The sequence below is a fragment of the Bactrocera oleae genome, chromosome 5 (genome assembly GCF_042242935.1).
Source record: "Bactrocera oleae isolate idBacOlea1 chromosome 5, idBacOlea1, whole genome shotgun sequence".
Lineage (NCBI taxonomy): Eukaryota > Metazoa > Arthropoda > Insecta > Diptera > Tephritidae > Bactrocera > Bactrocera oleae.
The window spans coordinates 38,451,635-38,465,530 of record NC_091539.1 but is presented as its reverse complement, the minus strand read 5'-3'; the positions used below and the strand labels follow the sequence as shown (position 1 = coordinate 38,465,530).

The 13,896-nt window shown below is 33.6% G+C and overlaps 1 protein-coding gene across 13 annotated transcripts in view; it reads right to left on the bottom strand.

Moving 5' to 3' along the window:
• dnc (phosphodiesterase dunce) overlaps window positions 1-13,896 on the bottom strand; it is a 361,971-nt gene that overhangs the window by 72,092 nt on the left and 275,983 nt on the right. For all 13 annotated transcript variants that reach the window (XR_011396450.1, XM_070109867.1, XM_070109868.1 and 10 more), the window contains one exon: window positions 527-703. Coding sequence is in view for 12 of the 13 variants with exons in the window: in XM_070109867.1 (XP_069965968.1) it covers window positions 527-703 (177 nt within the window). In the remaining variant the exon portion in view is untranslated. The remainder of the gene's footprint in view (window positions 1-526; window positions 704-13,896) is intronic.

The following is a 13,896-nucleotide window of genomic DNA, read 5'->3' as shown; positions in this document are numbered from 1 at the left end:
AAGCGGCTTAAGGATAATGGAAATTTAAATGGAACTGTGTGGTGGAAAATTTCAATACAAAATATATATTATGGTATTTGTAGTTTGTTTTCAAACGCATACAAACGGCATGTTTGCAATGTTGATTGTGGTTAGACTCTCGATAGTGGGTAGAAAAAAAAGTAATATTAATATTAATAGTAATAATAATAATAATACGGTAAATATTTCAATTCAAACTAAGTGGGTATTTAATAAATATGGAATTATAAACATGTAAGTACGCTTGTAATTGAAAAGTAATTATGTGCGCATTACAATTAATGCAAGTAATTATGAAACTAAATTTAAATGAAAATGATGGGCACATAGTGCTTTTGTGGTTTTCATTTACTTCTAAAAGCTTGCGTGGGTTTAAAAATGTGAACGTGTTGAAAATAAAATGTTTGCGATGGTTGTTTTTTTGCAGTTAATTGTAAAATCAATTACTTTCCAGTAAATAGTGGACTATTGTATATACATATGTAAGTTTCAAATCTGGACATACCTTTCACTTGCAATGCTTGAGTTGCGTGACATCGACTTTGGTGACATCTCAAAGTCGGAATCCGAGCGATACAAGAACGATTCGCGACGTTGTGGAAGATTTTGCAGTACCAAACCGGCGCTTGGTGAGCCGCCTTCAAGCGGTGATCTAGCGCCTTGGCCATTTTCTACATCGAAGCTGTGGAGAAGAAAAATCAATGATGAGAGAGATAAAAAAATACGGAATTTTTTTCGTATTTAATATTAGAGCAGGTTAGCGAATTTATGAATTAAAAATTTTGGATTATGAATTAAATTTCCAATATTTAATAACGATTTCGCAAATTTTAATTGGAAAATCGAAAAATATGTGTTGGAAAAGTATTAACGTTTAAATGCGAAATTGGAATTAAAATTGAAAATTTTATTTTGAACTGCAAAAGAATAAAAAAGGAGATTTATATATTTCTGTTGAGAACAATGGCGTCTTTATTAAGTGGTAGAGTTGCCACACATATATATTATAATTTAATAAGTGGTAGAGTTGCCATACATATTATAAATATTATATTATAATGACCAGATTACAAAATTTAATTTACAGTATTCAACAATTTCAAACTGAAATATAATAATTAAAAGTAATTAGATGGAAATAAGACAAAGGGTGTTAAATTATGTTGAAATTTTATTAGAAATCAGAGAAATTGTTAACTTCAGTTGAACGGAACTATAATACCCTTCACAATTACAAATGATTCCTTACAAGAACTTGATTTTGATCGGTCAGTTTTTATAGTAGGTATATGCTATAGTGTCTCGATCAGAACAATTTCTACGGAGATTAAATTATTGCCTTAGATAATAACTCGGACCGAATTCTGTGAAGATATCTCGTCAAATGAAATAGTTTTCCATACAAGCACTTGATTCCGATCGTTCAGTTTTTATGGCAGCTATATGCTACAGTAGATAGCGGTAGTTCTGCCAAATACGCTGCTTCTTTTGGAAGAAAAGCAAAATTTTAGATCGATAGCTTAAAAACTGAGGGACTCTGATCATTTATATATACATATATCTTATAGGGTCTCCACCGTGATTTCTTGGGTGTTACAAACTTCGTGTTACAGTTATAAAGTTGTAATCAAAGTGTTTGTAGTTTTTATTCCGGTATTAAGGTTTCAAATTTTCGGATTTCGGATTAAAATTATTTTTAAATAAGAATATCGGAATCACAATGAATTTCAAGGTTAATTCAACTGTAATATTAATATATTATTTATAACCATGGTTTAGAGTCTATTAAACTTATGAAAAAATTTGTATAATATAATAAAATATAAGAAAAGGCAAATATCTATTTGTGAAAGAAGTTGCATTAAAATTTTTAAAGAAAAAAAAAAATAATCGCTTGCAGAGTTATATTATATTAGAAAACGCTCAAATTAATTTCAATTTTTTGTTATTACGTTTATGTATCTGTTGTATTTGTTTACCATGTAAACGGGGGTAAATTTTACTTTATTAACTTTCAACTTGCCGCGGCAGGTTAAATTTGGCCTTCTGTACATATGTTGCTCATACGCCTCGGCACATGCTTTAGCGGCTCATTATAAATTGCCAACCAACGAGCGAATGCATCACTGTTGGCGTTTCGGCTTTTTGCTTACAAACAAACTTTGCTTTTAGCTAGAAGCATTTTGTTAGTTTGCATACGTTTTTTTTTAACTTAAATTTTTAATTATATATTTTTCCACTGAATGCCGTGGGTTCTTGTTTGAATGTATACAGACATACATATGTGTGAGTGAACTGTTATTTTATTTGTCAGCTATCATCAACTGAGAAAACGTTTTTTGGGCAGATTATTTAAATTTTTTTTTATATTTATATAAATAAGCTCAGTATAGTGGTTAGGTATTATGCCGGTTCACTCTCACTGCTTCTTTACAATTTTTAACATATAAATATACATACATACATATATTGCAAAATAAACTACATAAATTATATCTATATACCTATGATATGCAGAAACGTTGAAGTGATTAGAGTTTCAATTGTATGCTGGAGATTATTTAAAATTGGCACTCTTCTTTCTACTCCAAATTTAGATAGAAAACATGGGATCAATTCTTGCTTGTTGACTTTGAATCTTGAAAAAATTCGAGAGTAGCTGAGTTCGGTCATTTGAAACCGGTGGGCGCACCAGATATTTATTTTAGAAAAAATAAATCTATTATTTTTCCAAAAGATGGTTTTAGCAATCTATAGCGCGAATGAAATTAGAAGGATAAGAGATCGTAGTTAAACAAATTTCTCAGACAGTTTTGTGATTGCTTAAGTTGATTTCTTTAAGAATTTGGATTTCATTGATTTCGTTGTGGCTGTTTTGTTATCAAAGATGCATTAAATATTTTATTAAAAATATTGATAAAATATTGAAAGTCGTCGAGTTTGACCATCATGTACCTCATAGACTGAATTCCACGATTCATTTTTCGAGTAAGTAGATGGTCAAGCAAAAAAGGTCGTGGTCGAAGTCTGGTGGCGCAAGCGGTGGCTTCGCCAGATTTAACGGTCAAGAGGGTTATGTGTTTGGTGGGATTGATAGACAGTCATTTACTATGAGCTATTTCTCTAGGGCAAAACTGTTAATTCGGACTCATGTTTTCAAATGTCTAAAGGAGGCGATCGCCCAGAAGCGGCCTGTTTTGGCCAATAGGAAGGAATATAAGGAGCACGCCAGGACGAGGGGTGTGATAGTGACTCGGCAGAATTCTCCGGAGCTTGGTTGGGAAATTATTAAGCTTCCACCTTGTTGTTCAGATCTGGCACCAAGTGATTACTACTTGTTTCTGTCTGGGGCGAATGATTTGTTTTGTGAAATATTCACTTCAAGCGACGCTTGTGAATACCGGCTGTTCTAAGTTGTTGCCAATAGGGACGAGTGTTTCAATAATTTGTGTATAATCTCTAAAGCCATTTCCAAAAACTTTGTTTTGACACACAATAAGATTGGATATGATGGTTCTTGGACAGTTCGGCCAGATTATTATTATTATGCTTGCTTTTCATATTACTCGTTGTTTCACTTAAATTTTTCTGCAGATGAACTATGAGCTTTTCCAGTTTTAGCTCGATTTAATAAGGAAAATCTAGTTAATTTATGGACTTTATTTAATCCCGATAATGAGACAATTACTTATCCATTCGTCTATGTTCCTTCTTATGGTCTTCCACATTTCATCTCTTTTACCGGTTTCTCCATAACCTTTATTTAAAAAGTCGAATTTTTTGCGGGTGCTAAAACGTCTTCGGGTCCAAGCTAATGTAACTTTTTTTGTATCAAAAATTATGCGACTAACGCAGCAGTGAAGTCGATTAGGATTCTTTTTGAACTACAACTGAAAGGCAAAAGTAATGTTGACTGAGCGACTACTTGGACCAGGAAATTATTAAACTCAGCGGCTATGACACTAAACATTTCAGCTATGCATAGATTCCTAACTAAAGTTGAATCTTTGCATTGAGAGATTAAAAAACTACAATTGTCGCCAGGAGTATAAACGATATTTTCTTAGGACACCTGTAGAATGAGTTTTACATAATTTATATGAAATTTATCAACTTAGGCGGAAAGTTAGATTTGTTTGATAATTGTGAAAGGTGTAAAAAAGCATCTTTCACCAAAATTAAAATAAAAATAGCAACCGACTTGTCCTCCTTCCTTCCAAAGCTGCCTTGATTGTGTGTGCGCACAGAGCATACATAATAAATTAATTAATTTCAGTTTTGGCTGTGAAGCCCTGATGAGCCAACTGTGTCGCTTGCTGACTGTGATGCTCTAAAGTTGGCCATTTCAGCAGCACTCAAGTTGCTTGGTCACCGTTTGAGAGCGAAGCTTTGCTTTGCACCATATTTGCGGTATTCCAACACTTCCGCCCACCGCCTACACGCTAACTACCATCCACCAAAGTTGGTTGCTTTGGTTTCATACGCAAGCTAAAAGAAAAATATTTGCACATATAATTAGGCGCAGCAAGTCGGCTGGTAGCCTTTTAGGCGCTTAAACCAAAACACCAACTTCAATTAATTTATTTCAAGTTTATAAAAAATTTGCATGAAATATGCTTAAATTAAGGTTTATTTTTCAGACTAGATTATTTTCACTGAACACTATTTTTTTTATCATTTACGCCTAAATGCACACGTGTGTGTGTTATTTGTTACCTTTGTTAATATGGAATGTGTGGGTGTGTGGGCGCTTTGCTGTGAGCAAATTGGATTCTCGTTAACTCTTCGATAATTAAGCATTAAATTTGCACTCAAATAGCAATTCGGGTTAATTCCCATTAAAACAAGAAGTTCTTCAAAAGCGACATGCGTATTCGGTTACATTCTAGAAATCAGGCGCAAAGCCTGGCCCAAATTTCTCACAATTGCTGCTGGCATTAAACTATTATTATTTTTTAGTATTAATTAGCTCGCTTCGAGTGCTTTTGCGTTAGACACGTGTATATGTGGGTGGCTAGTTATTTATGCGTTGCGAAACATAAAGCAGTGAATTTGATAGGTTGGCAGTGTATATCGAATTTCCAGGGGAAGGGAAAATAAAAATAAATGCCAAAATAACGGAAATATCGCTAAAAGCAGGTTATTTAATATTATATCTCATCATTGCCAGCTCACTAATCAAATTCCAGCATTTAAATTTCAAACAGCAAATGTGTTTTTAGCAAATTTCGATTTACTGAATTAGGAGATTAACAATGAATAGTTAATGATAATTTTATGGTTTCAGCAATAAATTTTTTAATTTAAGTAATTTTTGTTAAATTCTGCTATGTTGTGTTATATTGCGTTGTGCTATGTTATGCTTTGTATATCCTTTGTTGTTATGTTAAGCTATGCTACTAATATTTATTTTTTTCTGTTAAACTATACTATACTGCTATATGCACCGTATATATACCAAAAGCGATGACGTGATTTTGACAGCTCCTGGCAGCCATGTTTGTTTACGGATTTGTGTCAAATTTTGTTAGTACGTTTAGTAAGGTTTACCATTTTATCATGTTTCGCTTTGGAACCACAGAAATTGTTTAAGATTATTACCAAAATTCATGTGCTCCGGTTGCTACTGCAAGAGCTCTTTGCGCAAAATATGGTCTTTTCAGATGAGGCACATTTCTAGATCAATAACTTCATCAAAAAACTAATTTGTCGCTGAGTCAAATCCACGCGTGGTTCAGGAAACGTATTTGCATCCTCACAAATTGACCGATTGGTGCGGATCGTGGTATAGCGGCATCAGCGGGCCTTATTTCTTTCGAAATGAAGTAGGAAATGCCGTTACCATCAACAACGAACGTGACGTTGACCCAGTTTTTTCCCCGGAATTTGATGAAATTGACGCGGGTGATATCTATTTCTAACAAGACGTTGCGTCGCCTCATGTTTTATGTCTAAACATGGGCACATTGGGTGCAAAGATTGGCGACTCGTTAATTTCGAGAAATGGCCCAAGATATTGTAGATAGGAGTATGCTCAACCAAAGGTTTTTGTCAATCAACCAGCAACGTTCGCGGAGCCCGAATACAACATTCAGCGTACTATAGCCGAAATTGCTGCTGAAATGCTGCAACGCGTCATCGAAAATTTGGGTAAACGGGTGGAGATTTTACCAAATTTTAGTGTTTTAGTTCATTCGAACACCACATCGTTCTTGTTGGTAGACCCTTTAAATTTGAGGTCTCATACGTTTTATTAAACTACGATGATGTGATGATATGTATATGAGACATACGGTATTGTGTGCAAGGCGGTGGTAAGATAATGTAATTTATTACATATATTTTATAAAGAAAAAGAACATGGAACGCTGCGAGATGTACTTATAGAATTGCAACTGGACATGGGATAGGTTAAGTTAGGTCGTAGGTCCGATCCGCGCACAATAAATATCGAAAGATCCCACACGCTCCTAGATATTTCCACAAAACTTCTAGATATTAGTCACGATACCCTCATACGGTCATACCTAGCTACACATGTTATAATAAAAGGTTGATATCAAAACGAATATGACTTAAACAGCTGATAACAATATTCTATTGTGAAATATTCTAAATATACCTAAGTATTGATCGAAAATACTATTTGAGCTTGCCACACATTTGTTGAGACGGTTGATATTAGTTCCGGTTATTTCGCTAGGTTCGCAAAGATATGACTGCTGATGAATGTTGATGTTTCAACCACAGTCTTGCAAAAGCTGAAGAAATGAAGAGAAAGTGCCTGGATGTTTCCACATCAACAGACAGATATTTTTAAGTTGATGCTGAGAACTATAGAATAAAGTATTGCATATAAGTATATGGTATACCTTGGTATAAATCGTTGGTAAAGCAGATACCGGTGCCATATTGCTATTACTGTATGAATATGACAAAAAACGAGGACTGAAAAAACAAATAGAACCTACTGATATAAAGGAACTGAAATCAGTGAGAGTTTTCTAAAGAGGAAAATAAGAGTAGATGAAATAAGCTGTTGTTATATAATATATACATATGTATATTTTGACAATATCTATTTAAAGCATCAATCAGCATAATAATGTAATCCTTTTTTAAGTTATGGATACTCAGATGCCAGTTTTTAAGTTTTTATTACAGGAATTTGTCTCGGTTTCATTTGGCGAGATTAACTGAATTTTTTACGAAGATTTTTTTTGGAACTTTGGAAGCTTTTCTTAACAACCCGTATCTCACGTTTATGACCTCAGTTGTTTTCTTTCATACCTTTTAAATATACTGCCTCGCAAGTATGGTACTGCTAAGGATTTCTTTTATATCATTATAAGTATAGAGAAATTATTAAATCTGCAAATCATATTTAATTTTAGGGATTTATTTAGAAATTCACTCAACTTCGAAAGCGAAAAAATCTACTAATTTTAGTACTGGGACTTATCAATATTGATAATAGGCTAATAATAATAAACTTAGTAAGTAACTGCCTGATTTTGATTGTTGGTACAACGAGCATCACTTCGTAATATGCCCTCGCTTTATGCATGTAAAATTTGTATTACCTCTAATCAGATCAGCAAGTTAAAGAGCCTGTAATGAACACAAGAATTTGCCTGCAGCTGATTTGGGCAAATCCATTTACATTACGCCAAAATTGGGAGTTAACCTCAACAGTTACGGATAGAGTTACTCGGATAATCGTGCTACGCATGTATATATGACGGTATGTACATTTCGCCGGCATATTTATTAGTAAAATTTTCTGCTTTCAATATCTGCTCAGCGATCATTCGATAGCAGCTGTTGAAGTAGTGCAACAACAACTACAGTTGAAGGTAATCGCAGCATTGTTGCTGCCACTTTGCACTTGGCATTTGCGCTATTATTGCCAGTGTTGTTATGGTTGTTGCTGTTGTTGTAGGTGCAGCAAAATTGTGCATTTCATGCATTCATTCTTGATAATTGCTTCATTTTCATTGCTGAGCAGAAGTTATGCGCCCATTCAACTGGTAATTGGAACGTGGCAGAAGAGTGTAAATAAGGAAATTGTGAAAACGTTCACAGCACATGTAGTTATATGTATATGGGGTATGTGTGCGTGAGCAACTGTTGATGACAGAAAATAGTAAAAATGGAATGCTTGAGTCAAAGTTCAGGGATAATGCTGGCCAATTTTTTTATAGTGGCTTCTTTGCTTGTGATACAGGTGCAGAGACGGACATTTAGCTGAAATACATACACACGCACATAAGCCAGTACTTATAATGCATATTGTATATATATACATACAGATACATACAGGTGCGCAACTTTTCCGGACATGTGTTTAACGATTTCCACTGCTTTTTACACTCATCCTCCGTGTGCAAAAGGCAAGGAAATGAGAATCTTTTTGCAGCTGGCGATACGCAATTTCTTTTAAGCCCCTAAGTACCAAGTGTGCTGGTATAAAAATTGAAGGCGTTGCTCAAATTAAATAGAGCAAAGCCAGTCAGGATAAGGCCTTCTAAAGTCATAAATTCGTTGAAGGTTTCGTTGCTGTGCCTTGGAATATGACCTTGAGATGATACAGACTTCCAAATTTAGTTCCACAACTATTGGACCAGTGTACTCAGGTCACCCCACTTATTTGGACGAGGAAAAAAATATAGAATTCGGCAGCCTCGTAGCTATAATACTCTTTACAGATGCATTTCATATAGCAACTATATGTATAACTAAATCTAAAAACGTAATTGGCAACGGTTTGCATTCAACGGAATTTTGCTAGTATAGTTCCTAATCGATCAGTTTAAATCGCAGCTTTATATTATTGTGGTCCGATCCGAACAATAATTTCGGAGATTGTAGCGTTGTCATGAAAAATAACATCTTGTCAAACGTTTTTCATACAAGATTTTGATTTCCATCGAACAATTTGTATGGCAGCTGTATGCTATAGTGTTTCGATATCGGCGGCTCCGACTTATGTGCACGTTTTTGGAAAGAAAAAGACATGTGCAAATTGCAATTCAGAGCGATATCTCAAAAACTGAGGGACTGGTTCACGTATATTCGATTCAGCTCGTCATGTTCATCATTTACCGTATATACTTTATAAGGTTTCCGATTTTTCCTTCCTTACACGACTCTCTGGTATTCAGCTGAGATCATCGAGAGCCATAATACGAATGAGAGAAAAATTCATCAGTCAAGTGTATCAAGAAAACCCATAAAACAGTTACAAGTATTGAAACTTTTCGACGTGAATGTAGATTTAATTTGTAGCATAATATTAGAAATGGATAGAAGGATGCTCACAGAATTACTCATTGTTTCTTGAAAACTTTCACAGACTCCAGCAGACAGAGAGCCTATACAGTTCTAGTCATCTTAACACTGTTGCAAGCTCGTAGCACTTGACCTTTCAGTCTTATGTACCTAGAGGGGAACCTAGATTTCTGCAGGAGTAAACAGACGACAAACATTGAAATTTGTGCTTGCCGCTCTAATCGGATTCTCGACAAGCTACTAACACAATGCTCGTGGAAGGTTTACAGAACGAAGATCAAGGTAGAGAAAGTGCAATTAAACTTCCATTCCTTGTCAAAAAAAAAATTGGTTTAGGTTACATAGAAGTGCTTTGGCATCACTCTTTATACCCTGAACAGGGTATATTAAGTTTGCCACGAAGTTTGTAACGTCGGAGACTCTATAAAATATATACATAATTGATCAGCATGATCAGCTGAGTTGATTTAGCCATGTCCGTCTGTCTGTCCGTCCATCTGACCGTCCGTCTGTATATATGCAAACTAGTCTCTCAGTTTTTAAGCTATCAATCTGAAATGTTGCACCTGCCCCTTTCTCACTAAGAAGCTGCTCATTTGTTGGAACAGCTGATATCGCACCACTATAGCATATAGTTGCCATGCAAACTGAACAATCGGAAGCAAGTCTTTGTATGGGAAACTCTTTCAGTTGACGAGGCAGCTTCACGAAATTAGATCGGAATCAAGTTATTGTAAGGAACCTTTGTATCTGTGAAGGGTAGTATAGTTTCGGTGCAACCGAAGTTAACGCTTTTTCTTGTTTTCATTTAGTTACGTGTGCAATTAAATCAGATGGTGAAAATCTTCTAAAATACGATCAGGGGATATGGTTCCATATTTTTTACTATTCTTATACCAATAAGTCCTAAAACTTGTTATTTTGCTAATTTATGGACTTACAAAGTTTATTTTTTTTATGGGATTATGCCTAGTTAGAAATTTTAAAAGATAAATATATTTTTTTTTGCATTATAGCATGTACAAATATTTAAGTATATTCTCTGAAAATTTAAAGTTGATTCGGCGAATGTTCAAAGCCAAAAAACTTTAAACGCATTATTCTCGATTGATTTCAGAGTCGTTGTGCAAAATTTCTCCGTAAAGTCTGGACGGATCGATTTAAATTTTTCTAAGTTAAACTCCTTAGGTAATGAACGAAGGAATACGATTTTTGACAAAAAGTTCAAGCTACATTTAGGTGAGAGCTTTTTTGAACTAAAATTATATATTTTTCGTTCATTTGTCGAATAATTATATCAAAATTAAGAGATAGCAGTATTAAGAAAACAGCAAATCATGCAAAAGCATCAGTAATAGAGATCTCTGAACACGTAAAAAAATGTTGCGGTTATCTTTCTATTTTGGACAAGTTATAAGAATATTGCTATGATAGGTATCATATTTGTGCGCTCCAACCACAGCTATCTCACACAGTCACGAGGCCCAATTCTGACCTTAAGACCGTTCGGACAGGCACACATTTTTACATAGCCTGACATTTTTAGAAGTAGCAAATGCACAAAAAGTAAGTTTGAAAGTTAATCTATGTATTTCCAGTACATATGCTACAAACTTTTGTCTGCTGCAAGTGTTGCAAACTCAATAAATGAGTAATTAACTGTCTTGTACTTGGGTATCACATGTAAGTACATGTGTTTAGTTGAAATTTAATTATATGGCAATATTGACTAAGTGCCACTCTTTAACTAAACACATGTTATTAACCGTTTGAATATTATTAATTTATTACGAACATTGAACTCTCAACTCTTGTTGTGGCGAACGAATGTCTGAGTAGAAAAATGGTCTGCAGGCGCCCACTTAGTTAATAACATTTACACATTCGCATTTACATATACATATATGCGTCTATATACAGTACGGTGGTGCGAAAAAAATTTTTTTTTTGCTGAGCCTATGGGTAAAGTTTGTAGATTATAAAAAGAGGAAATTTTTGGAAAAAAAAATTGTTTTTTTAAACATCTAGCGGTGGCCCACTCACTTTGAAAAATGTTTTTTTTGGTTGAAACTCTTCACATTTATATAAAACTGACCGAATTTGACTCAAAATTTATTTTAAAGATTAAGGAAAGCATTTTGTCGTGTAAGACTTTTTTTAAAACTTCAATAATGACCACAAAATTTTTTTTTAAGTTGATAACTTTTAATTGGCCAGAAAGAGGACCAAAGCTTCTAAAACAAAAAAATTTGAACTCGAAATTTAATTTAAAAGTAAGTGGGCCGCCGATAGATGTTAAAATTTTTTTTTTTTTTTTAATTTTCTTTTTTTAAAATCTATAAGTTTTACCCTTAAGCTAAGCAAACATAAAAAAAAATTTTTCGCTCCACCCTAATATACAGTTACGTGTGTCGAAGTGAAAATTGATTTGAAAAATATATAAATATATGTTATATATATATTTATTACACATGCGTGCAACGAAAGCGAGTGGAAAAGTCCGCGTTAAATGGCGCTACAAATGTCGCCAACTAACAATAATACCTAAATGGGCGCCAATGTCTATAAAATAGACATATTGATATACACATAGACATATATATATCTTTACGGGTGGTCTGGGTTATAATTGCAATTGCAATTATCAGTTAAGTGTCGATTGTAAAAAGAAAGCCCTGTGGAGAAAACCTTTGAACTGTTTGAATGAATTTAGGGTCATACAATATTCACTTACTTCAAACAGATCATTAAATTTATCTATAAATATATATGTGACTTTAAATATAGCAGCTAAACTTTTGCAATTTTATAAACTTTATAAAAAAGTGGAACTATGATAAAATTATTAGATAAAAACACTTTGGCTGCACCGATGCTCTTATAACCTTCCCAGGAACATTTTTAAGAACATAAGAGGGTATAAAATATCTTTATCTTGATTTGGTAGGTCAGCTTAATTACCAGCGTCAAATATAAAAAGTTTTCCATACAAGGTCAACATATCGTTTTTTTTAGTTTTTATGACAGCGATATGTGATAATTCGCTGGTATCGGCAGTTCTGACAAATATGCAGCTTCCTAAAGAGAGACGGACGTGTGCAAAACTTCAGATGGGTATATCAAAAAGTAGGAGACTAGTTCGTATATACAGACAGACAGATAGATACGGCTAAATCGACTTTGCTCGCAACGCTAATCATTTATATATAAACTTTATGGGGTTTCCTTCTGGGTATTACAAACTTCATCAAACAACAATGAAGGTAATATTGTAAAAAAATTTTTCACGTATAGTGTTTTAAAGTGTGACACCTATTGTCTACAAATGGACGATACCGTACAATATCGTTTCAAACTCCAAGGTACTGCATATGGCCTACGGATGACTTTTTACCAAAAATATCGGACAACCTGTGAGAAATCTTAATGAAATCCAGAGTACTTCTTTTTCTGGTAATAAGGTGCTCTGATACCAAAAATGGAATAAACCGGCTCAATACTTCCCTTAACTGCCATATACCTAATATATAAATTTCAAACTACTGGTTGACTTTATATTGTATACCAGTATACCGGTTAATTTGTTAGATATGTTGGTGAACGTATCATTTACTATATATAGTGATTTTTGTTGTTCTAGTGGACTATGTGCTAATGTACCCGTTAATTTGTGAGTTATCTTAATAATACTGCGTTGAAAAATATTCCTAAGCATACTTTAGGGTAATGACAACGGGAAATACAATCAACTTAGACTTTGCCCTAGCACCAGAATACTCACTATAGCGATTGTCGTTTATATTGAAAAGCGCAATCTTTTAATAAAGTTAAGTGGACGTTTTTTCTTAACCACAATTTTATTTATAAAATAATAATAAATTAATAGAAAATAAAATCGATGTAAATCTTGGTTTAGACCCCATTCTATAATTTAAGGACTAACCTTGGTTAACGATTTTATCTCTACCGCATTTATCAATTGTCAAATGTAATTTAAACCCATATGTGTTTTCTGCACAAAAACTTTAGAAATATTACTTTTCCCATAGGGTTTCTAATCTGACCCTTTATGTCTATTTGACTAAAAGCTTGTTTGACCACTATACGAATAATCCTCTAGATTATTTTTTACATAAATAAAAAAGTATAAATTGTACTTGCTGATTCAAGTGCCAAATATTTTCGAGCACGTCTCGGTGACTATATAACCTCGCATTATGTGACTTACCTGTAAAGAAATAGAGAAAAATATATATAATTAGTAAGAAATATTGTTATGTATGTGAAAAAATTAATATAAAAAAATCATGTTTTCATATTTAGATGAAATCATTTTCTGATACTTATTCAGGTATTGACTATATTTAGTAAGAATTTAAAAAATTTTCTGCATATTCCGAAAGTATGGTATATTCGCTAAAAATATAAATATGTCGTAGAATCGGCTAATATTTTTGGAAATATAGGCACAATTGTAACCACGACATTAAGGCAAGTAAAATTTCAAATCCTTTTACTCGATTTATTTCAGAGACGTGTGCATAATTTCGCTGAAAATACTAAAAGAAAAATTTTGCCGGAAGA